Source organism: Mus pahari, chromosome 17, assembly GCF_900095145.1.
Source record: "Mus pahari chromosome 17, PAHARI_EIJ_v1.1, whole genome shotgun sequence".
In the NCBI taxonomy this organism is placed as follows: domain Eukaryota; kingdom Metazoa; phylum Chordata; class Mammalia; order Rodentia; family Muridae; genus Mus; species Mus pahari.
In genome coordinates this window covers 41,488,176-41,512,962 of record NC_034606.1, presented here as the reverse complement: position 1 = coordinate 41,512,962, position 24,787 = coordinate 41,488,176, and the positions used below count along the sequence as shown (strand labels likewise).

At 55.4% G+C, this 24,787-nt stretch overlaps 3 protein-coding genes across 6 annotated transcripts in view; 1 reads left to right on the top strand and 2 right to left on the bottom strand.

The window, feature by feature from the left end:
• Bop1 (BOP1 ribosomal biogenesis factor) lies at positions 1 to 24,587 on the top strand. Its single transcript, XM_021217261.1, has 16 exons — positions 1 to 148; positions 2,325 to 2,498; positions 10,727 to 10,807; positions 21,512 to 21,666; positions 21,739 to 21,856; positions 21,951 to 22,052; positions 22,130 to 22,342; positions 22,422 to 22,583; positions 22,660 to 22,740; positions 22,817 to 22,886; positions 22,976 to 23,108; positions 23,206 to 23,386; positions 23,461 to 23,749; positions 23,838 to 23,922; positions 23,997 to 24,104; positions 24,185 to 24,587. The coding sequence occupies exons 1-16, from the start codon at positions 56 to 58 to the stop codon at positions 24,336 to 24,338; spliced, it is 2,199 nt and encodes a 732-aa protein (XP_021072920.1). The 5' UTR covers positions 1 to 55; the 3' UTR covers positions 24,339 to 24,587.
• Positions 18,119 to 20,121, bottom strand: Scx (scleraxis bHLH transcription factor). The gene is made up of 2 exons (XM_021217262.1): positions 19,373 to 20,121; positions 18,119 to 18,479 (listed from the first exon to the last, which is right to left on the bottom strand). The coding sequence occupies exons 1-2, from the start codon at positions 19,955 to 19,957 to the stop codon at positions 18,441 to 18,443; spliced, it is 624 nt and encodes a 207-aa protein (XP_021072921.1). The 5' UTR covers positions 19,958 to 20,121; the 3' UTR covers positions 18,119 to 18,440.
• Mroh1 (maestro heat like repeat family member 1) overlaps positions 24,310 to 24,787 on the bottom strand; it is a 73,289-nt gene continuing 72,811 nt past the window's right edge. For 3 of the 4 annotated variants that reach the window (XM_029531122.1, XM_029531123.1, XM_021217260.2), the window contains one exon: positions 24,632 to 24,741. In XM_029531122.1, the coding sequence (XP_029386982.1) occupies positions 24,656 to 24,741 (86 nt within the window). In that variant the 3' untranslated portion in view covers positions 24,632 to 24,655. Of the gene's footprint in view, positions 24,742 to 24,787 lie in introns of all 4 variants that reach the window. The other variant, XM_021217259.2, reaches the window with a different exon arrangement.

Genomic DNA, 24,787 nt, shown 5'->3' with positions numbered 1-24,787 from the left:
CCCTCCCGCTGCCGGAAGCGGCAGTAAATCGGTAGCCGGCGCGGCGCGGCGCAGCATGGCGGGGGCGTGTGGTAAGCCCCACATGTCACCGGCATCGCTGCCGGGGAAACGACGCTTGGAACCTGATCAGGAGCTGCAGATACAAGAGGTAACTTCCAAGTAGCAGACTGCATCCCTCTGGGAACCATGCAGGCACGTGGCAAGACCAGGGAGGCCGGGCCGTGGCGCAGCGTGGGTCGCCTAGAGCCTGGGTCGTCCAGTCTGGGCTGTTGTTTTGGAACTCTCAGCGGAACACTACCTGCGCCGAGGGACGCTGGAACCCGGGGGTAGTTCTGTGGCCTGAACCGTGTTAAGGAAGGGACCTTTAAGAGTCCCCTCACCACAGTCTCTGGACCTTCCATCTGTGCTTCCTGTCCTGGGAAAGGTTCTAATTGCGCTCGTGCTGTGCTACCAGGCCAGCATGTCAGGTGTGTTGTGAAACGAAAGAGGACGTGAGATTGTAGAAGTCTGAATGGAACCCAGGGCAGCTGGAACTGGTTGTCATGGAACCATCGCGACTCCATGTCGCTGAGCTCAGTGGGCTTGCTAGTGGGGCTTCATCAAATGTAGGCGGTAGAAGTCATGCACCGCTGATGCCACTGAATTGGATCCTCTAAGCTCTCAACTTTTCTAATGCTGTGGCCCTTTTAATATGGTTCCTCGTGTTGCGGTGATTTTCCCAACTACAAAATCATTTTCGCGGCAACTTCATAACTGTAATTTTGCTACTGTTATGAATTGCAGGACAGTCTATGAAAGGGTCGCTCGTCCCAGAGGGGTTGCGAACCACTAAGTAGACTGTCCCTTTGTTTTGTGAAATGCCCCTAAGCTTTTTCCTCCGTGTGGTTCTAGGCAGAAAGCCTTTAATACACAGTTGTTTGTGCTCTAACCATGCGCAGTACTTTTACTTGTTAGTAATTTTTTTTTTTTCAAGACAGGGTTTTTGTGTAGCCCTGGCTGTCCTGGAACTCACTCTGTAGACCAGGCTGGCCTCGAACCCAGAAATCCGCCTGCCTCTGCCTCCCAAGCGCTGGGATTAAAGGCGTGCGCCACCACCACGCCCGGCTCTTTTACTTGTTAGTATGACAAGTAGCTAACATAGTTTCAGAGATGTCAGTAGTATGAGAATGTCAGCATGACATCTCTGGAAGCTCGGGTGATCACTGTGGAATGGTGGGCAGTGAAGGCCACTCAGGTAGGCAAGAACTAGCCAGCGGCGGTGGCACCCATCTTTAATGCCAGCGCTCAGAAGACAAGAGGCAGGTGATCTCTGTGAGTTCGAGGCCAGCCTGGTCTTCAGGGTGAGCACTAGGTGCGGTCACACGCTTCCTCAAGTGTTCAAGTTCTTGTTCAACTTGTGGAGGTCAGTGATAGAACCCTGTTGACAATGCTTGAATGTCCTCTTGTGTTCGTGTGAAGTGGCCTCTAGGGCTGTACTCAGAGGGTTCTCTCCGTTCTAAAACAAGACAGCGGTGGTTTGTCCTAGTTACTGTTGTAGCGCCGGGATGAAACACCAAGACCAAGGCATCTTATCAAAGAAAGCGGCTACTTGGAGGCTTGCTTGCGGATTTAGACGGTTGCTCCTTGACCATCATGGCAGAGAGTATTGTGCTGGAGCAGCAGTGAAGAGCTTTTCTTACATCTTGATGAGCTGGGAGAGAGAGGGAGGAAGGATTCTGGGCCTGATGTGGATGTTTGAAACCTCAGAGCCCACGCCCAGTGACCCACCTCCTCCAACACCTCCTAATTTTTCTTCAGCAGTCCACCACCCGGGAACCAAACATCCACATGTATGAGCGTATGGGGGCCCTTGTCATTCAAACCAACACATAGGCTTAGCTTGCTACTCTCTGACTTTGCAACTTGTCCGTCAGGGCTTGTTCCCGGTCTTCAGGATAAAGAAACTTCTCCCTTCTGCTGGTCAGGGCCTTCAGGGAGTTCTAATCCCCCCAGGCCCAGGGCCCCATTCTAAGCTGGTGTCAGTTCCAGGACCCTTAGGTGCCAGAGTAGGGGTGTGGCGTGTGTCTGTGGAGGAAACTTGTTTTTGGTGACACAGTGAGTAGAAACCGAGCCCCACAAAGCCAGTGTGTTCTTGAAAGGTTTCCCTCTGTTGCACGGCGCTGGGGACTGGTGTGTCTGCTCTGAGGGCAGGTTCTGTCAACAGAGGCAGGAGAGGAGGGCCCAGGCCGGCTGAGTGGGCTCGGTGCAGATGGGAGTGTGTGACCAGCGGCACCGCTAGTTCCCGCTTCCGGGTGGCAGTTATTAAACCCTGTGATTCCTTGCAGCCTCCTCTCCTCAGCGACCCTGACTCCAGTCTCTCTGACAGCGAGGAGAGCGTGTTTTCAGGCCTCGAAGATTCGGGCAGTGACACGAGTGAGGAGGACACTGAAGGAGTGGCCGGAGCCAGCGATGACGAAGGCAGCCATAGAGCGGGGGAGACCTCTGAGGAGCCGGCACAGGTGGGTGAGGGACGAGCCTCCATGGGCTCTCCTGCGCATGAGGATGGCCAGAAAGAGGAAGTGTCTGCCCTTCCTGGGGACTGTCTGTGTCACACTGTCCCCTTCATGGTGTCCTCCGGAACCTGGTCCTCTATCCCTCGTCCCACATTTGAGCTCCAGGGTATTAGTTTGTAACCTCAGTTGTCTGTGCTTTTCCTGAGAGTTATGAATGTCCACATGCCTTTGCCCATCAGGCAATTCTCAGCCCACCTCTCTGAGACAGTGGGCTGACGCTGGTCTAGGAATCGTCTTGCGTTGTCTAGAGGCAGAGCCCAAGATGCCACTGCTAGGGGAGCTAGCGGTATGTAGTTGCGAGGGAGGGTGTTCAGCAGAAAAAGCAGGAGCGACTAGAGGCCAGCGTAGCTGCCCGTGGGCCTTGGAAGCTGAGACAGTTGTTTGCCGTACTGATGGGGAGGACTGTACTCTTTGTTTGAAAAAATGAAAGAAAAGCTTAATTTGATTAAAATACTGCAGCAGTTTAAGGCTTTCTGCAAACTAGTTTGTAATGGTTTATACACTTCAGTGGTTGGAAATCATGACCTTGGTAATCATGTCTGCTGTCAGGTTGGAAACCAAGAAGCCAGGCCTAGATCATCTTGGTATGGTAGATTGAAGAAGTGTTGACCATGGTGTTTGTAAGATTGGGGGCTTACCATTCTCTCTCTCTCGCGCTTTTTTTTTTTTTTTTTTTTTTTTTTTTTTTTCTATTTTTCTATCTATATATATTTTTATTTTTTTTTGTTTTTGAGACAGGGTTTCTCTGCATAGCCCTGGCTGTCCTGGAACTCACTTTGTAGACCAGGCTGGCCTCGAACTCAGAAATCTACCTGCCTCTGCCTCCCGACCCCCTCCCTCCTCTTTACCTCTCCTTTCTTTCCCTGTCTTCCTTCCCTTCTTATTGTGGGTTCTAGGGATTTTTTTTTTTTTCAAGACAGGGTTTCTCTGTGTAGCCCTGGCTGTCCTAGAACTAACTCTATAGAACAAGGTGGCCTCAAACTCAGAAATCCTCCTGCCTCTGCCTCCCAAGTGCTGGGATTAAAGGTGTGCGCTACCTCTGCCCGACTGGTTCTAAGGATTTGATCCCAGGACATCTTTTGAGGGAGGCGATAGCTCCACCACACCTCAGGTGGTGCTGTCTTGTCGTTATTTGATGTTGAGTAGATTTGTGACTGTGTGGCCATTAATGTCTGTTGACCTGCCCCCCTATACTTGATTTTGTGTTTTGTTTTGTTTTGTCTTTTGAGACAGGGTCTCACTATGTAGCTTTGGAGCTCACTCTGGAGACCTCCTGTCTCTGCCTCCCAAGAGCTGGGATTAAAGGCATGTGCCACTATGACGGATGGTTTTGCTTTTTAAAAAGCGTATATTTTAGTTGGGCGGTGGTGGCGCATGCCTTTAATCCCAGCACTTGGGAAGCAGAGGCAGGCTGATTTCTGAGTTCGAGGCCAGCCTGGTCTACAAAGTGAGTTCCAGGACAGCCAGGGCTATACAGAGAAATCCTGTCTCAACAGCCCCCCCCCCCCAAAAAAAAAAAAAACAAAAAAACCCCGTATATTTGAGAGAGCACTGGTGAGATGGCTCACTGGTTGAGAACACTCTCTGTTCTTCCAGAGGACCTGGGTTTGATTGCCAGTACCTGTAATGGTAGCTCACAACCATTCGTCACTCCAGTTTTAGATCCAGTGCCCTCTTCTAGCCTCCATAAAGACCAAGCAGGCATGTGGTGCACAGACAAACATGTAGGCAAACATTCATACACATAAAATAAAACAAATTTTAAAACATTTATGTTGAGGTATGTGTATGGTGTGCTGTCCATCTGTGTGTCATAACCCCTACACACACACACACACACACACACACACACACACCCCACCCCATTTTCTCCCTGCTTCATGTCTGAGGGCCCGTTTCTATCTTTGACATGCAAGAATGTAAGAAAAGGTAATAGCCCTGACATTAACTGGAGAGTTCTGAGTTCTGACTTAGTGCTGCCTCTAGCAAGAATGCCTTGCTGGGGTCCGCAGTGTACTCTGAGGCATGGCAGAGATTAGCAACTTCCAAGACACTTGGAAGTATCTTGACAGTTAGCGCCATCTGGTGGAGTGTGGCGTTGGAGCTGTGGGTGTCTGGGACCAAGAATTCTCTTGACTTCCTGAGCCCTGCCCTTCCCCTGCCTCCCTGCTCGGGTACTTGTCTCCTCTCATAGACTGTGCTCCCTACCTGTCTCAGAGCTACAGCCTGTCAGTCACACATGGAAGTCAGAGGTGAGGCCAGGTAAAGAAGGATCATGTGTCCCTGTTCTGTAGTGTCATCCTGTGGGGCAGAGGGATGTGTATCCTACACAGTCTGCTACATCCTGCCCTAGGAAGCTGTATATCGAGTCCTGGTGAGAGCGTGCAGGGCACTGTCACTTGTGTTACGTTCCTGAGATGGGCAGTTCAGGGCTGTCAAAGCCGTTTTCCAGGGCTGTGTAATGGGCTGCTTTGTCCTCATGGTAAAGCAGTCACAGCCCTTTCAGGTTTAAGAAGGGCAGCCTTCTGAGCTGGGGTAGGAGGGGCATAAAGATTTCTAGATATGTTATATTTGTTATTATTACATGTGTGAGTACACGTGTGCTTGTGCCACAGCATATGTGTATGGTCAGGGGACATCTTGTGAGAGTTGATTCTGTTCTTCCAGAGTGGGTTTTGGGGATCAGACTTAGGCTGTCAGGGTTGTATAGCAAGTATTTTTACTGGTTGAGCTGTCTCCCTGATCTTGTCCTGTTTTAAAATGTCTGCAGTCGCCCTGCCCAACATGGAAATACTCTTCTCCCAGGTTCCTCCAGCACCTTGACCTTGACATGCTGTGTCAACCCTGGGCTAGCCTGGGCTAGCCCTGTCTCCTTTCTGTCAGCCCTGAGCCCCTCAAATAGCTCCACATGGAATGTCTGGTCATATGCAGCCAGGCCCCAGTGTTGGTGAGTTTGGTAGAGACCAGGGTCTTTGGAAAGGCCTCACTATCCTCTGGCCCTTTTGTTTGCTTGCTTGTTTTTCAATTTTATTTTATGTGCATTGATGTTTTGCCTGCATGTCTGTCTGAGTGACAGTGTCAGATCCGCTGGAACTGTAGTTACAGACAGTTGTGAGCTGCCATGTGGATGCTGGGAACTGAACCCAGGTTCTTTGCAAGAGCAGCCAGTGCTCTTAACCACTGAGCCACCTCTCCAGACCCTTTTTGTTTTTAGTAAGTGTGTGTGTGTGTGTGTGTGTGTGTGTGTGCTGGAGATTGATGTTGGGTATCTTCCCCTATATTTACCTTATTTATTTTTGCTTTTATGTATATGTGTGTGCCTGCATGGGTTTATGTGCACTGTGTTCATGCTTGGGTCCTCAGAAGTCAGAGGGCATTCAGTCCTCTGGAGCTGGAGTTAGCAGGCAGTTATGAACTACGTGAGGTTGGTACCGGGCACTGGGCTAGTGTCCTCTGCTAGATAACCAAGTGCTCTTCCATGCTGAGCTGTCCCTTCAGCCTTCCTTACCTTTTCCTTTCTGTGAGGCAAGGTCTCACTGTGTCGTCCTAGCTGGCCTGAAACTCACACTGATCTCTCTCCCTCCCTCTGCCTCCTGAGACCCTCAGCTCATTGTTTCGAGACGGAGGCTCTCAGTGAACCTGCAGCTCCTTGACAGGACTGGCCGGCCAAGGAGCTCCAGAGAGCTTCGTATCCCACTTCCTCAGCCGTAGGATTGCAGGGATGCGCCACCATGCTCAGCTTGTTTGTTTTGGTTTTATTGTTATTTTTGAGGCAGGATCTCACTTTGTATCTTTGGTTGTCCTGGGACTCACTAAGTAGACCAAGCTGGGCTTGAATTCCCAGAGGTCTGCCTAGCTCATGCTTAGATTTTTATGTAGGTGTTAGGATCTGAATTCAGGTTCTCATGCTTTCTGATGGAACCGTTACTCTTCTTATTGGGGGGCGGGGGAGCAGGTTGTTAAGACAGGGTTTCTCTGTGTATCTCTGGCTGTCCTGGGACTCACTCTGTAGACCAGGCTGGCTTCAAACTCAAGAGAACTACCTGCCTCTGCTTCCCAAGTGCTTTGGTGTACGCCATCATATCTAGCTTTAGTAAGTTATTTTTCTTTTGAGAAGCAAGAACAGTTTTTTATCCTATGTTATCTCTGGCCTCTTCAGTCTCTGCTGACATGTTGTCTTTAGAACTAGGTACCTTTTGTCAGTCTCTTCTCACTGGGGCCATACTCACGAAGTTCCTTCCACCGTTCTCTGGGTTGGCCCTGGAGACTGATGTTGAGAATGGCCTAGGATCCTGTTGCTGTCCAGCCTAGGGCCTTTGCTGGAAAAGTGGGTTCTTTAGTCTCCTTTAAACATAGTTTTTGTGTTACAAATAGCAGGCTGGGTTTGACTTTTGTGTATTAGGGATTTGGGGTGTTGTGTGTGCATGTGTGCATACGTGTATGTATGAGTGTATGTATGCATGTATGTATGTGGGAAAGGGGAGGAGGACAAGTGGTCTTGGCCCCACCTTGCACTGGTTTCACGACATGACATACTGGAAGAGCTCTGCTCTTCTGTACCCACGGGTAAGGGATGCGAAGTTGACTTGGCTGATCCTGACCTGCTTCCTGGAAGAGGTGGCATGCCCTTGTTCTATACCTGGTTGGTGGTGGCAGTGGAGTGTGGCCAGACAAGACAGAGGGGACTGTTGCTGCCACTGCAAGAAGATTGTTTAAGGATGTACTGGCTAGTTTTGTGTCAACTTGACACAGCTGGAGTTATCACAGAGAAAGGAGCTTCAGTTGGGGAAATGCCTCCATGAGATCCAGCTGTAAGGCATTTTTTCAATTAGTGATCAAGGTGGGAGGGCCTCTTGTGGGTGGTGCCATCCCTGGGCTGGTCGTCTTGGGTTCTATAAGAGAGCAGGCTGAGCAAGCCAGTGGAAGCAAGCCAGTAAGGAACATGCCTCCATGGCTTCTGCATCAGCTCCTGCTTCCTGACCTGCTTGAGTTCCTGCTTGAGTATGGAAGTGTAAGCTGAATAAATCCTTTCCTCCCCAACTTGCTTCTTGGTCATGATGTTTGTGCAGGAATAGAAACCCTGACTAAGACAAGGGCCATGTGGTGACAGCCAGTACAGGCACTCGTCACCAAGTCTGATGATCAGAGTTCGATCCCCAAAACTCACACGGTGGAGAACCAGCTCCCACAAGCTGTCCATTTTTCCATGTGAGTTGTGGCACACGTGTACCTACATCCATGTGTACGTCTCTCTCTCTCTCTTTCTCTCTCTTTCTCTCTCTTTCTCTCTCTCTCTCTCTCTCTCTCTCTCTCTCTCTCACACACACACACACACACACACACCATAAGTAAACAGTAATGTAAAAAAAATAAATAAATAAAAAAGAAGCTTGCTCATTTGGATGCCATTCTAGGCTCTCAGAAACCTCACGTCGCTCTCTTTGGTCCTTGCAGCCCGTTCTCAGCCTGGACTAGGCAGAAGTATGTCCCGCAGATCAAGCTCCGGAGGGAGAAAGGAGCTGCCTCTCTTGGGGCTTTCCCCTGGGCATGTACCTGGTCCTTCTTCACCCTTGGTGGTTTACTGGCTCCTGGGGGCCTCTTTCTTTTCCACCTATTTTGCAGTACCTGGTGAGCCCCTGCTTCTGTGGCTCTCCCAGCGCCTGTCTTGGACTGTAGCTGCCCTGACCACTCCTGCTGGCTTCTGTTGGGTAGCGTCTTATTCACAGCCCTCTCTAGTCCTGTCCTGCCTCTCAAGTTGTATGTACCAGGCTGCCCACTCCTTCCCCTTCCCCGACAAGTTCTTACTGTGTAGCACCGGCTGTCCTGGAACTGCAGTGTAGGTCAGGCTGGCCTTGAACTCACAGAGCTCTCAAGCTTACTGCCTCTCAAGCGATGAGATCAAAGGTGTGCGCCACCGGCCCTGGCATTTCACTACCTCCCTGACCTCTGTGGGGCCTTCTGTCACCTAATACCCTGCTCTTTTACCAGTCACTTGCCCTCTCACTGGTGGCAGTGTTGCTGTGGTGTTTGGCTGCACACTCCTCTCCTCCTGAGAGCTGCCTGGGAGGATTTCAGGTCTGACATCTCAGTCTCCTCCAAGAGGCACCAGCCCATTTCCCCAAACCGGCTAAGGCTTCTGGAGCTAGGCTTGGGCTGTGAGCTTTTTAAGGGGTATGTCCTTTTACCCAGTGGGGTTGGCAGGCCTCACCACCTTCTCTCTGTGTTGGGAGAGTGAGATGGTAGGCAGCAAGCAGGCTGCTGACCTAGGGTGTCCTGTGCCTGTACTCTGTCTGTGCTTTGGATGTTTTAGTGATTGTTTGTCTTTAATTTTTAACTTGAAAATAGATGCATACCTGTAAACCCCAGGACTCAGGAGGCTGGATCTGGAGGGTAGTTTGAGACAATCCTAGGCTTCAGAGCCTCAAAAAGGGGGACAGAGAATTTGAGGAAGTGTGCTTTCCTGGGCTGTTCCCCTAGTGGATGTCTACCCTCCCACAGGCCCAGGGCATTCAATTCCCCTAGGGGGAGATGGTCCCTGGGTTGTTGCTCTGTATCAGTGCTGCCCTCTGGTGGATAGCGACTGCTCTGCAGCCGTTGAATCCAGATTAAAGCTGCTGTTCTTAGAACCCCAGTTGCCTGGAAATAGCATCCATGTAGAGGGAATTCCCGAGCCTCACCATTGGAGATCCCAACCTGTGTCAAAGGCCTACCTGCATTTGGCTCCCCAGGTATACCCTTCATTGTCCTGCACTGGAAAAGTGGGGAGACACAGTGCAGGGTGCTGAGTTGGTTTCCCGCAGGACTCTGATCATGGCCTGTAGGCACTGCTGCTGTGATTCATGTAGGTATAGTCCCTGGCAGAGAACATTTGGAAGGCGATGTGGCATGTTAACGTGCTCTGCCTGAGGCCAGGGCTTTGACACCTGCTTTGGAACAGTGGCTGGCCAGAGCTTGGTATTGTAATGCCACTGTCCCAGGTGCCTGCTGAGCTCAGGCAGAGTCAGATGTGCCTGCGAGTTGTGTTTCTGGGGCCTCTTCTGAGCTGGGGTTTGCAACCCATTTTTGGTGTACAGCAAGGAAGTTGGGGAGATAGAGAAACTGAATCCTTCCTTGTTCCGAGCCTGGAGAAAAACTTAGTCTTCCATCCTCTTTATACTGAAGGGAAAAACAGGCTAGAGACAAGTAGGCCTTTGGCTCTTTCCTGGGTAAGAGGGACTGGGGCTGTGGGCGGGGGCGCCCACACACCGGGGTTCCTGCTCCAAGCACTTTACTGCCCTCGGGGGTGAGAGGTGGGCCTGTTTTCTCCATCAGTTCTGGTTCTGCCAATAAACCCGATCTGGTCTGAGCCATCCGCCTCCCCAGTCAAGGGAGAATCTGTTTTCCAGGTTGTACTGTGAATCCTCGGTGGCACCCACTCTGACCTAGGGGACAAGGTCAGCCTATTGTTGCAGCTATGGTGGGTGTGGAAGGTGCCTGGGGTCTGGGCCTCAAGGCATTTTGGGAGTCCAGGAAATCTCTCTAGGCCCTTGGCCAGTGGGTCTGTTCTGAATGTGGTTCTTAATGGTTCTAGGTGTTCCTTATGATAGAGGCCCACGGCTTATGTCATCACCCCACCTGTGGCACTGCCCGCTTGCCCTCTCTTTGTGCTCCTTGCCCGTAGGTTTGAGCATAGCCTCTGCCAGATCTGGGCCCAGTAGGACCATTTGTGGGACCATTGGCCCTGGGCCACTGCAGCTGGTTTTGCCATCAGTGTGGTGGTGTGGGTGAGTGGTGTGGGCAGCCAGCCCCGCAGCTGGGCTGCCTCCCACTGCTCATAGCAGCCTTTTCCTTTTTGGTCTGGCATCGAGTGTCACCACTGTTTGGGCTACTAGAGAGCAAAGGTTGGTTTGCCCTTGAGGGAACATCCCTAGGTACAGGGGCTGCGGCTCTGAAGTCCGTTAAGACCTGGGACGGCTTTTATTCTGTTGCTGAGGCCTTGTACTAGGTGAGGCTGCTCAGAGATTTGGCGTGGCACAGTGTTTCGTGTGGTCTTGGGATCCGGGTTCCAGTGTTGGGAGAGTGGTTTTCCCTATGTAGCTGATCAGGGGAATGGACCTGGGCTGTAGGCTAGGGCCTCCTGGTGATCAGAGGGCTATCCTGGGGACCTCCGTAGTAACTCTCCCTTCTCTCCACAGGCTGCCCCTCTTTGCTCAAGGACAGAGGAAGCAGGTGCTCTGACCCGAGATGAGTACGAAGAGGACAGCTCTGATGAGGAGGTAGGGCTTGGGCTGAACGTGACTTCCTGTGAGGTGAGAGCCATCCTGCCAGGGCTAAGCTGGTGCCTCATGCAACCTGGAATAGGTGCTGCCCCTCAGACTGGGAGAGCCCTGGGGTGGTATCGGGCCTTCCTGCAAGGCAGTGCTGCGGGTTGTCAGGGGCCAGGTTCTCATGAGGCTGCCGAGCCCTGAGTAGGCGGCCTGGCTTAGGCTCTCCCCCCATCTGGAAGAACGATCTGGGGGTCTGAGGCAGATGACTGAAGCAGCACATGTGTGTCATTGCCAGGTTGAAGATGAGAGGCTGTGCGTAGCTTAGCAGTATCCTGTCTGTGGGCACAAAGGGGGCCGGGGTAGTCCTCTACTTTTGTGTAAGCTGCAGTGGCACTGAAAGCCGACTGAGGGTATCGGGCCTGGGTTGGCGCGAGTCAACCTATGCTCTGTATCTGAGGGGTGGCCACAGTGATACCAAGAGCAGGACTGGCATATCCTGTGCTCCTTGTTGGCTTTGTCTGGTCCCTTCTCTGGCAGTGGTGACTGTTGTACCTTCCTGACTTGACCATCTAGGATGGAGAGTAACATAGGAAAGAGGGCAGCGTTGCACTAGGCTGGGGTTCCCTCGGATCCTCGGGGAGTGGATGGAGGCATTGAGAGGCTATGGACTGTGGCCAGAAGGCCAGTAGGGTCTGGAAGCTCAGAAGCTATGTACAGAGGCGGTGGGCCTGGCAGCTTGTTCCTTCCTGGTGAGGCCTGGTCCCGGGGCTGAGCGGTGGCCACCATATACCCCAGGCTGGGAGCCTAGGAGCCTCTTTTTGGCTTTGGTGCGGGGCCTAAAGGGATGGATCCTCTTCTCAGGAGCGCTTCCTGCTCGCCTGTCAGGGGCTGTCCCTGAGGCCTAGGGGAGACACGCGCCCCCTCTCTGGCTGGGCTTCCTCCCCACCTTCAAGCTCTCTTGGCAGTGTCTACAGGAGCCTTGGCCGACAGCCCGATCCAGTCTCTGCTGCGTGTTCAGAGAACAGAGACAAAACAAAATAAATTGGTTTCCTGGCCGGAGCAGCGGGCGCACCGGCGAGGGGGGCCGCACAGCACGGCTCCCTGCCTGTCTCCCCTCCCCCCCCAAGGGGCCCTGGCTGTCGGCAGCCACATCCTGTCGGCTACTTTTTTATGCTTGGTATTTTGAGAAATCAATGATGATTGTATATGGAGAATAGGAGTCGGGGGAAGGGCATCCAGAACCGGTCAGTGCCTTGAAAGAGGTCTGCCAGACCCTGCCTGCCCTCGGGGAGGTATGCTCCACTGGACCTGTCCAGTGGCCCTTTAAGAAGGCTGGGCAGTCTCATGCTGTGTGTGATATGTGCAAGAGCCCCTTCCTTTCTCCTATGATGCGATAAGTCTCCCGTGTTGTTCTGCCGTGGGTTCTGCAATAGTAGAGATGTCCCTCTGCAGAGTTCCTGTAGTTACAGCTGACCAGCCTGGAGGGGACCACGGAGCTCAGCCTGTCTGAGCCAGGCCAGTCTGGACATACGCATTTCTTCCCAGAGGCTGCTCGGGGCCTGTTCCTCACCAGGGGCTGCAATTAGCATTCTTATTCTCAGAGCAAGGTGGCTGCAGCTGAGAGGATAGGCCTGGGAGGGTGTGGGGTGTGGCCATCAGTGCCTGGCTAGGGGTCAGGTCAGGAGAGCAGAGCTGAGCCCACCTCAAGCTGCCTGATGGAGAAGCCTGAGAAAACAGACCATCTCCAGGAATGTGTCCAGGGCCCTCCATATACTAAGGCCTGTACTGTCTGTAGCTGTACCCTACTTGCTCAGCACCTATAAAAGGTCACAAGCTACTTCGGCCCTGGGAGGGACAGCTGGAAGTGTCTTTGGTGGGGTCAGTGATACCAACCTCAGGATTTGGGACAATCCTGAGCCACCTAGCAGAACTAGCTGTGTAGGCCATATCATAGCACCAGGTATCTTACAGAATTCTGGATAAGGACAGTAGGAAGGTGTTGATGTGCTTTGTTCTAATGGTAGTGACCTCAGCAGGAGCCTAGACAGATGGCAGCCTGTGGACTGGGTTGTTGCTGTTTGAAGGTGGACATGCCCCCATGATAATCCTCTTGACCGTTCCGTGGATCTGAAACGAGGACGTGGGTTGGGGACATGGGAGCTTCTGGGCCCTGTTGTCATTTGCCTGTGCGGTGTTTTGAGAATCCCTCAATATCAGTGACTCTTAAACTAAGTGGCCCAGAGCACTGTTTTCTGATTGTCCTCTGGCTCCTCCTTCTCTTCCCCTAGACTAGGACCTAGAGCCCCCTAGATGAGTCGCTAGGCATGGTGGGGATGGAGTGGGGTGGGGGTGACGGAGAAGCAGCTGTGCTGCAGCTGCCCCACCCCCACATGGCCACTTCACCTCCTTCCTACAGCAGTGGGGCTTCATAGACGTGATCTCATCCAGTAGTTGGGACCCCTGGGATGTGGACTGGGATAGAAGGGCGGCTGAGTGGCCAATCTTCCTCTGTCTATCAAGCAACTGGGAGAAACCAAGGCCAGGCCTGGTCAAGTAGAGAAGCCCATGCGTCTGCTCAGCGGGCCTATAGCTCTGTTCTTCAAGAGGTGTAGTCAGTGTGAGGGTTTCAGGGAAGCCATGATCTCTGGCCTGGGAAGTCTGAGAAGAGCTGGTCTCATATTCTTCCAGCCCCCAAAGGCAATGGGTCTGGGACCATCCCTTGTATGACCTCGGGCCAAGAGGGGGCTGAGTCTGGGGTCTTTGTTACTGTCTTAACACCTCCCCACGCCCCACCCCCTTGCCCGATCTATAACTCAGGATCCCACAGGGACACGGCCTGGCCTGTCTGCATCCAGAACCTGTGATCCCCTCTGCTCTCTCGCCAAACGCAGTTAATGGCTTCTCCCAGCTACTGAACCGGCAGCTGCCTCCAGTGTGCTGGCGGTCTCTGCTCCTCCGGGGCCACCCCCGCCTGCCGGCAGTGTCCTGGCCGCCTCCCTGTGTGCACTCTACTCTCTCCATGCTTGCTTGTGTTACTGCTGGCAGGGGAGCCTGTGGGCTCAGGTTTCCATGAGTGAGTGACCCTCCCTGCTGTTTGTAGAAGGCACCCGGGTCTGTGCAGACTTCTCTGGCGGCCGTCCACTTGAGGCTAGCCTTTATGCCTGCCTCCAAATGGAGCCTGTGGCCAGATTGAGACCAGTCCTTCAGGTCTAACTCCATCCCACTGGGGCTGCCCAATGTAGGGACTCAGCAGTAACTACTGAAAGTGACTGGGCATGTGTCTCTGTAACTGCTGTTTACAGTATTGAACAGGTAGACCTTAGTGCCATTTCTTGACTTTGCCTGTAGTTCTGAGAGCCATGCATCAGAGTGCCCAAGCTGCCAGGAGAGGGCCTTGGGGACGGTGGGGGAGGAGCAAGTGGAGGAAGCCATGTGTCTCTTATGGGGTTAGAGTTGGTCCTGGCTGTGCCTGGCAGGTAAAGGTAGGGCTACTTCAGAGTCGCATCTTGTTGCTAAGGATGGGGGACAACTGGAGAGCAGGTCTGTGGGGCACAGTAAGGGCAGGGAATGCTGCTGCTGATCGGGAGCTGCTGGAGGCACAAAACAGGCCCCCTTTGAGGAGGCTGCCTGTACAGGGCCAGGACTGCCTCGCCGGGGAGGGCTTCACACTCAGCAGCCCTGTACGTGAGGTGCCCTGAACCCACCTCACTACATAAAGCATCAGCTGAGTCTGACTAATCAGAAAGATCTTTACTCTCAGCCTCTAGAGATAAAAGCTATGGATAAAGCCTGTGCCCAGCTCAGTACCTGTGCAGGAACATCTGGGGTCTCCTGCTTACGGAAGTAGGGAAAACACCATTTAATTCTGAGTGGTCCCAGGAGAGGGACAAGGAAGTTGAGGCTAGGGCAGCTATTTTTCTCCCCAATGTCCTCCACCCCACCCCCCAAAGACTCTAGCTCTCTGTTCTTTTGCTTGGGAGCTGCAGCAGCTCAGGTGGGCTAAGCTAGCACCTCAGGGGACTGTCAGCATGAGGGGGGGGGGACCGGCAGCTGTCTGGTAAGGAGATGGTAGATTCAGAGGTGGTACCTGCCTAGTCTACCCCTGTTGGGTCTCCGCTGACTTGGCCTCAGAACAAGAAAAGACCACTCTCTGGTCTGTCGTGCAGGCCTCGTGTGTGCTTCAGAGCCTAGCGTTCCATTTGGAACCTTGTGTCAGGGTCAGTGTGGCATGTGAGGCCAAGGCAGCTGGTTAGTGCTGAGCACTGAGAGATAAGACACCCCACGAGGGGGAGGTGGCAGCACAGGAAGGCCGTGAGCTCGGAGACAAGAGGGTGGCTGGTGCAGGGGGAGCCGAGCAACAGTGAACACTACCCGCATTGTAATCGGAGAGGGGCTGGGGAAGAGAGAGACTGAGCGAGGCGGCTGACCCCATGCTCCCCGGGGACAGGTGGGAGAGGCAGAACGAGGAGAGAGTGAAGGATTCCAGAGGTGGGCTGGCTTCCTCTCTCGCAGACAGACACGGGAGGGAGGTGGGCAGCGGGCCAGCCCCGTACCTGCAGTTCCAATCTGCGGTCCTGACAGCTGCAGCCACTTTGGGGAGGGGGAGGGGAGGGGGCTCATCGAGAGCGGAAAAGTCCCAGCCGACACTGTGTCCGTCCGGTGCAGTGGGGGGAGTGGGGGAAGGAGATGGGATAGGATGGAGGGATAGATGTGGACCTACCAACCTCATCCTATACCCTTTTCCTAGGGGCCTGGGTAGCCTTCCCCCCCCCCCCCAGGAAAGCATGGCCCTTGCGTCTGACTGCCCTCCATCAGCCTGGCCTGGGGTCTCAGTGCTGGGCCTGACCCAAAGGGGTCACATGTGTTTCCTGGCAGCCCGCAGGTGCTGAGCAGGGCGGGGGCGGCTGGCCTGGGGTGCAGGCAGCCTGGTGATGAATCATGTGGTGCCGCCAGCGGCTCATTCCCCAGGCTGGGGACAGGGAGCTGACAGCTGAGGCTGAGCCGAATGTTTCCAGCCCAGCTCAGCTCGAAAGGGTGGCTGCTGGCCCGTGGTGTGGGCCAGCCCCCCCCCCCCGAGCTGCCTCTGTGGGGCACACACTAAGGGCGCCCCTGGGTTTTGTCCCACAGCTCCTCAGTGTGGTAGAAGGTAAAGTTGCCCTGTGGGAAGGATGCCAGGGGCTGTGGTGGGTACATAGCACCTGCCACTCTTTGGCCATAAGCTGTTGTGGACTCCCGTGGAGCCGCAGGATGGGAATGGACCATGCCACCCCCGGTCTGGTTTGAATCTGGAGCAGCGGAGGGTGACGGAGTGTTCTTCCCTCCCCTCCCCTCCTCCTGCTGGCTGTCGGGCCAAGCCCTCAGCCACTGCTACCGGTGCAGCTCAGGGAGTGGCTGGGCTGCCTGCCCGGGCCTGAGGCTGGCCAAGCTGCAGCCGCTTTCAGAGTCAGGCCCTGCAGTGGAGGCCTTGGCCGGGCGCGTGCCGCACCCCAACTATCCAGGCCTCTAGAGAGCCTTCCAGCCCTTCAGCCCCGTTCCCTTTCATCCGACCCCTCTTGACACCCAAGCCTCTCCAGCTCTTGTCTGGTTGACTCTGGCCTAGCACTCAGTCTTACTGAAGCTCAGGCTGCCTAGCTCCTGGGCTTCCTGCCTTCTCCTTCTTTGCCCTGGTCCCTTCGTTGGCTCTTTCCTCTTCTGTTGGGCTTTATTTAAGTCCTCAGATGCCCAGTGGAGCTAGCTGAGCATGGCTGGGCCTCTGTCTGGCCCCATAGCTCCCAGCCATGCTGCTCACACTGGCAGCTCTGCACATGGAGAAGCGTACCTACCTGTATTTGGGGGCTTTCTCCCACCCTTCTGTGTGTGGACCTCTGGTTTTTCCCTGACATTGGCCCAGCCATTTGACTATTGAAGTAGGTACCACTCAGTCATTGGTCCTTTTGGGGTTTGTGAGGGAGATTGGCACCCAGGCATTGAAATGTGAGGCCTCTAGGTGAGGGGAGGAGACCTGTGTCCAGAGTGGGAAGGCCAGCTGGGGTCCTTGGGTGGGGGGGTTGTGCCCATCTGCCTAATACAGATCTACCCTGCCAGGCTGTGACTCTGCACTCAACCCAGCACCTAGCACAGAGTCCTTGTAGCTTGGGAGTGAAGCTGGGCAGAGCCTTGCATGGGGAATGCATGAGAAAGGAAGGTGGCCTCCATCAGCCCCAGCTGCATCTCCAGGTTCTGGCTTCCTGGGCTGCAGAAGCTTTGCAGCGACTGAGTGCCCTCTCTCCCTCCCTCTGAGCAGCTGTGAGCTCCTGCAGGATTAAGGGGAGGAAATTTGGGGTTGGATTTCTTTCTGAATGAAACCTGCCGCTGTGACTCTTTATCCCGTTATATTTCTATCAGATTGGACACAGCCCCCTGCCCCTGCCTTAATGGCCTGGCTTTGAGAATTTCCTCCAAAATTACACCTTTGTTTCCTGCACCAGCATTCCCTGGAGCCCGTCAGTGCAGAGGAGGGGCCCTGTTGTCCCGCCCTATGAGGATGCCCACATAGGCCTCAACACCTGGTCTCCCCCAGCCAGGGACCAGGAGGCCTGCCAGTGCCAGCACCTGGTGCCCTCTGCCATCCTCCACCCACTACCTAGCCAGAAGTCAGGCCTGGCCTTTCTTCTCTGTTGTACCACTCAACTAATTGTCACCTGCAGGGCTTTAATGGTCAGCCAGCTGTGCATGGAGCCTGCAGAGAGGCTGAATCAGCCTCGGAGGCCAGTGGGGTCTTTGGGGGAGTTGGGTAGGACAGAGTGTTGGACGGCTAGGAATCCTTCCAGTGTGCAGCTGGAGGCAGAGAGCAGAAGCTCTGGCAGTCAGTGGATCCAGAGTCTCTCTGGGCCTACGTGGGTACCAGTGGGGACATTTAGGTAGCTGCTATTCAGATGATGTCCACAGGCTCATCTAGGCCTGCTAGCCTACTCGGCTGACAGCACTGCTTACTCCCTGTACCCATTTTTAATGGGGCATTGCTGGTGAAACCAAACATCCCCCTGCCTAAGGCCCCATCTGGTCCCCTCACCCGGAGGAGGCAGGGCTACTGTGTTGCTTGCTACAGTCTTCCACCAGCCAAGTGGGCTTGCTCTCTCCTCTCTTCTTCTATCTCTCTCACCACACAGCACCTCTTCCCCTTCCCTGCTACACACACACCCCACAGGTCCCTGGTACAGACTCCTGATAGGTGATCTAACCTGCCCTCACTGGGGAAGATGGGGTGAGAGAACTAGGGTCATAGTGAGTTCAGATCCTTTCAAGAGGGTAGTGTGCCTCAATTTGGAAGATACTGTTTCATTTTTAATTATACAAAATTTCCAGACTTTATATTATCATATTAAAGATACAAGATGCCAACACTTGGCCCAGGTAGAGAGCCAGTATGGAAGGTCCCAGTGGACCTGGGTCAGTGTTCGGCTGCTTAGAGTCAAGCCATCACCCGCCTGTCCATCTCTCTGTTCATAGGCCCTGCTCATAGCTGGGGCAGGTCTGGCCTGGTGAGCGTGCTCCTGGGGACCTGCACTCAGATCAGGTCCAAGGTGGGGCTCTCCGTGACTCTTCAGTGGCATCCACCTTCACTAGTGGCATCACCTCTTGGCTGCTGTGGACCCTCCTCCTTCTAACTTCGTATCGCCGTCTTTCTGTCACGGTCTTTGCTCTGCAGAGGGGATGGGGGTGTGTCAGGGTCTGGATGGAGACTTAGTGTCACCCAGCACTGCCCGAACCTTCCTGGCTTCCTGTTGGGGGCACTGCCTGTGCTAGGGCACCCCATCCCGGGCTCCTGCCACCCCCACAGTGCATTTTGGGGAGGGGAGTATACTGCTGCACAGCCGAAACTGTAAAATTAAATTTCCCAGATGTTCAGGCCCCAGGAGCTTGTGCGTGCTGTCTGGAGAGGAAATGGGGATTGGGGAAAGCCGTTGTATTTTTTCCCTGCTCACCCTGCTTTTCCGGTGCCACCAAGTGCGGCCAGAGCAGTAAATCATGGCTGGCCAGCATCTCTCAGTTCAGCCTTCTCCCCCAGCCCCTCTATTGCAGGTCTCAGTAGACCAGGGGAGAGGCAGCAGGTGCCCATAAGCCTTGGGGTGGAGGTGGGCTGCAGGGGCGGAGGGGTAGTGGCACATCAGCCTAGTGGGGGCATCCCTTTGACTGCCTCACTGATTCACATCATTCCCCTTTGGATGGGAGCGGATGGATATACTTCTTGAATTCACCTCCTTTCACTTCTCAACTTGATGGGAGGGAAGTAGAGCCTGAAAGTAAGGCCCCTCTGCCCTGCCAGGTTCCTGCTGCCTGCCCTCCCTCCCAGAACTTCTGGGTGGCCCTTCTCAGCATTACTTCTTGATCCTGTATTTGCAGGTTCCTATGACCACTACCGATGGGAGTCTGTGTCCCAAGGTATGGCTCCTCTGTGCCCTTCCCTCCTCTGGGCGCAGCTTTGTTGGCAGGTGTAGATGCTAGGGAATGCTGCCCCTGCCCTGCACCTCTCTGCCTGGCAGGTGTGGGCTGGTGAGTACATCGGGGCCCCTCGGTGCTCCCAGCCCTGCTCACCAACTTTCTCTGGTTGCTGAGGCAGAAGGTGCAGATCTGTTTGGGCTGGGTGTTCTCGCCGCCGTCTCTGGCCAGTGGTGGTGGTGGCGGCGGCGGTGGCAGTGGGCTGCCCGCACGACCGCTGTGGAAGAAAGCGGGTCCCGAGTGGCACGGTTGCCCATCGCCACAGGCCTCACCCACCAGCAGCACGTTGCCCAGGTGAGAAATGTAGCTGGAGGCCAGGCGCAGCGTCTCAATCTTGGAGAGCTTGCGGTCCGCTGGCTCGGTGGGGATTAGTGTGCGCAGCGCGGTGAAGGCCGTGTTCACGCTGTTGGTGCGGTCCCGCTCGCGCGCATTCGCTGTGTGCCGCTGCCGGGGCTCGCGGCCTGGCCGCCCCCCGGGTCCTGGCCCGCTACCTGCGGCCCTCCGTCCTCCTGCCCGCCGCCGGGCGCCCTGGAGGCCGCAGCGCGCAGCATGCACACGGCAGGGTTTTTCGTCGGAGCCCGAGCTCTCGCTTCCACGGTCCTCATCCTCCGACAGCGGGCTCACCTCAGGGTACAGGTACCGACCCGGTGGCGGCGCTGAACGCAGCATGGCGAAGGACATGGGCCAGGCAGGGGGCGCGGCGTCAGCTCCACGGTGCGCTGCTCATGCCGCCTCTTTAGGTCCCCACAGGCCGCCGGGCCAGGGGTCTCCGCTGCGCCCCGCGGTGGCGGCTGCCGGGCGAGGCGGGCACATGTGTTCGGACTGGAGTGGGGCCGCCAGCAGAGCAGTGCCTTTATAGCAGTCGGCTCCTCCCCCGCGCCTGGCCTCCGCCTCCCTTTCTGGCCTGGAGGAGTTTACTCAGAGCTCGTGCATGCACCTTTTTCCCTTTTAATAGCTGTGCCTAGAGGGTCCCAAGCATCTTTCTGGTTGGAGCATTTCTGGGGTGCTATTAATGCCCCAAGACCATGGTGCCCACCCCACCCATTCTGCAGGGCAGAAGAGAATAATAAATCAAGAATCAAGAGGCTTTCTCTCCTGGCATGCCTAAGTTCACCCAGCTGCCCTGGCCCTGAGTGCCTGGCCACACCCTGTCTGACTCTCCTTCCATGTGCACTTGGGTCTTTTGTGCCAGGCTGTGTGTGTGTGATGTGATGTGATGTGTGTGTGTGTGTGTGTGTGTGTGTGCGCGTGCGCGCGTGCGTGCGTGCATGGGCCTGACTCCAGCAGTAGCAGTCTAGAAATGGGTGTGTGGTTGGCATGACTTGACTGTATGGCCTGTGCCTTGTGCCAGAACCTTACCCCTTTGACCCAACTTGCTTGGGGGCCCCACACCCATCCTTGCTGTATGCTTCATGGGGCTTCCCAAAGCCAGTGCACACGTGGATAAGAGCTAAGATCGGCACCTCTCCATCCCTCCAGTTCGGAAGTGGCCCTCTAGGTGGAGAGCGCACAGCAAGAGCCCAGGGCATTTCTGGGCTGGTGTGGACAGGTGCAGTGGGACAGGGCCCAAGGGGTCTCGCTGAGGGGCTGCTGGCACTCAGTTGTGCTAGTTATGTCTGGGCCCCTCCTCCCTGTGGCTACTGTTGCAGGAAGTGGCCGCCTGGGCAGCAGTCCCCAGGCTGGGAGGAGTGAGGGTGGTGGCTGGCAGGGGCTGAAACCAGGAATGTGTGTCCAGGAATGTGGCTGCTCTGCCCACTGAAATGGGAAGGGGAAGATGAGTGGTGCTGGGGGGGGGGGTCTTTGACCACCTGCCGAGCAGAACAGGTTTGTCTCCCTGAGGTTGGGGTGGGGTCTTCTCATGGTTCCTGCCTTGTAAACTACCCACTTCTACCTAAGGCTTCTGCCAGGGGAGGGAGCCCATAGGCGATGAGGTCATCCCTGTCTGTGGCTGCCCAGAGCCTTGGCCAAGGAATCCAGTGAGGGGGGAGGCTAGGGTTGGCATCACTTCAGTGGAAAATGTGAAGGTAAAGCTCCGGCGCCTCCAAGGGCCTGGGGGGAGGGGTATAGCACCCCTACCATGCCACGTCAGACCCTGGGGCCAAGGCTAGGGCAGATTTTGGGTCACTTGGCTTCTGGGCACTTGAGGCTGATCTAGAGTGGCTCTTCTGTCCTTGGGTGGCTTGAAGAGGATCAAGGGTGGCAGGGACAGGTGCTGACGTGGTGACTATGCTACAGGACATTCGGAACACTGTGGGCAATGTGCCCCTGGCATGGTACGATGAATTCCCACATGTGGGTTATGACCTGGATGGCAAACGTATCTACAAGCCCCTGCGGACACGAGATGAGCTGGATCAGTTTCTGGACAAAATGGATGACCCAGATTTCTGGTGAGTTGGACCTTGGGTCGGGACCTGTGGTCCCTCAAGCCTGGAGTATGACCCTGACTGGCTTTCCCTCAGGCGCACTGTGCAAGACAAGATGACAGGGCGTGATCTGCGGCTGACTGATGAGCAGGTTGCCCTGGTACATCGGCTTCAGAGAGGCCAGTTTGGAGATTCAGGCTTCAACCCCTATGAGGTAGGCAACAATGGTTGGCCCTACGGTCTGAAGTCCATGCACGCCCCACCCCACCCCCCACCCCTGAACCTAACATCTATGCCTGTCTCCATAGCCGGCTGTGGACTTCTTCAGCAGTGACATCATGATCCACCCTGTGACCAACCGCCCAGCTGACAAGCGTAGTTTCATCCCGTCCCTCGTTGAAAAGGAGAAGGTGGGGACCCTGGCATCCTCCTCCTGCACACTCTGTAAGGTCTCCATGCTGCCACATGACCTTAGCTTTGTGTGCAGGTGTCTCGAATGGTGCATGCCATCAAGATGGGATGGATCAAGCCTCGACGGCCCCAGGACTCCACCCCTAGCTTCTATGACCTGTGGGCCCAGGAGGATCCGAATGCTGTGTTGGGTCGCCACAAGATGCATGTGCCTGCTCCCAAGCTGGCCTTGCCTGGCCATGCTGAGTCTTATAACCCACCTCCCGAGTACCTGCCCACTGAGGAGGAGGTAGGTGGGCCTGCACTGAGGTGGGTGTGGGCCCAGCCATGTTTCCCGATCCCTTCTCACCTGTCTCCTGTCTCCCCAGCGCTTGGCATGGATGCAGCAGGAACCTGTTGAGAGGAAGCTTAACTTCTTGCCACAGAAATTCCCCAGCTTGAGGACAGTGCCTGCTTACAGCCGCTTCATCCAGGAGCGTTTCGAGCGCTGCCTTGATTTGTATCTGTGCCCAAGGCAGCGCAAGATGAGGGTATGTGAAGCAGCCTGCACAGGCCCTGGGGGAGTGTAGGATGAGGGCGATCGATGCTCAAAGCTCTTTCTCCCAGGTGAATGTGGATCCCGAAGACCTCATCCCCAAGCTCCCTCGGCCAAGAGACCTCCAGCCTTTCCCTGTGTGCCAGGCCCTCGTAAGTATGGAGTCAGAGGTGGGCAAATGCCCTCGGGTGTCTGTGTGTCTGTCTTCTCACTCTTCCTCTCCTGCAGGTCTACAGGGGCCACAGTGACCTTGTCCGTTGCCTCAGTGTCTCCCCAGGGGGCCAGTGGCTAGCTTCAGGTGGGCCTGAGGTGGGAGCTGCCCTGAGCTGGGAGACGGGGACCTGGGTGAGCAGCTCAGGTGCTGAGAGCCTTCCCTGCTATGTCCAGGCTCAGACGATGGCACGTTGAGGCTTTGGGAGGTGGCCACTGCTCGCTGTATGAAGATTGTGCATGTTGGAGGTGTGGTGCGGAGCATCGCCTGGAACCCCAATCCTACCATATGCCTGGTAGCTGCCGCCATGTGAGTGTAGGGCCCTGGAGGTCAGGGCCGGGAGGGGCACAGACGAGTGGGGACGGTGCTGAGGAGGGGCTTGTTTGTGTCTGGCTCCTGCTGGTAGGGATGACGCAGTGTTGCTGCTGAGCCCAGCCCTGGGGGACCGGCTGTTGGTGGGCAGCACAGAGCAGCTGCTGGAAGCCTTCACTCCACCTGAGGAGCCAGCTCTGCAGCCTGCCCAATGGCTAGAGGTCTCGGAGGAAGAGCGCCAGAGGGGTCTGCGCCTACGCATCTGCCACGGCAAAGTATGTGATGGGACAGGGAGGGCGACGCGCAAAGACCCGGTCAGACAATCAGCCAACACTGCTCTTCTCTATAGCCAGTGACACAGGTGACCTGGCACGGGCGAGGGGACTACCTGGCGGTGGTACTGTCCAGCCAGGGGCACACGCAAGTGCTGCTCCACCAGGTGAGCAGGAGGCGCAGCCAGAGCCCGTTCCGCCGCAGCCACGGGCAGGTGCAGTGCGTGGCTTTCCACCCCTCCCGGCCCTTCCTGCTCGTGGCCTCCCAGCGCAGCGTCCGCGTTTACCACCTGCTGCGCCAGGAGCTGACCAAGAAACTGATGCCCAACTGCAAGTGGGTGTCCAGCATGGCTGTACATCCAGCAGGTGAGGGGAGTGGGGACACTCCACATCAGGGTAGGGGAGTAAACCCTGTGCGTCTCTTGAGAGTTACAGGCACTGCTTCTGGCCCTAGGTGACAACATCATCTGTGGCAGCTATGACAGCAAACTGGTGTGGTTTGACCTGGATCTTTCCACCAAGCCATACAAAGTGCTGAGGTAAGGTGGGTTGTGAGGTAGGTGGGACGGCTCCCTCACCTGGAGCCCACTGTGAACACACTCTCCGTCCATAGGCACCACAAGAAGGCCTTGCGGGCTGTGGCCTTCCACCCCCGGTACCCACTATTTGCGTCTGGTTCAGACGATGGGAGTGTTATCGTGTGCCATGGCATGGTGTACAAGTGAGTACTGGCCCTTCCTTCCTTCCCCAGCCCTTCCCATGGGACCATCCCGCTGGGTCCTGAGTCCCTCTCTTCCACAGTGACCTGTTGCAGAACCCATTGCTGGTGCCCGTCAAGGTGCTTAAAGGACACACCCTGACCCGAGACCTGGGTGTTCTGGATGTGGCCTTCCACCCCACACAGCCGTGGATCTTCTCCTCCGGGGCAGATGGCACCATTCGACTCTTCAGCTAAGCTGACACACTACTCTGGGTGGCCTGGAAGAGGGTGGGTGTGCCTCCCTCCACACAGAATCATCAATAGAAGCCCAATTCCCATTCTGCCTGTCTTCCTGATTGGAGCCTCCAGGAGCTGCCCAGCCTTGACCTTACCTGGCACCCCAGAACCTAGCATAAGCCAGAAAGAAAGGTGGTATTCATACACTGTCACCCACTGAGGTGTAACTGGCTTTATTGGGCAATAAACTGGGGCACCACAGTCTTGGCCCTGGCTGGCAGCAGAGTCCTCTAGGCAGGACAAGCGTTGTGTCACTTGCAGGAGTGCAGGCAGCGTCAGGCAAACCTCACCAGGCGGCCCAGTGTCTCGGCAGCTCTCTCCCGCACCCCAGGCACTGGGTCCTTTAGGAGGAGCTGCAGGGCTGTGGACAGAGAACAGACCAGTTGTGCACATGCCTGGGCCTGTGC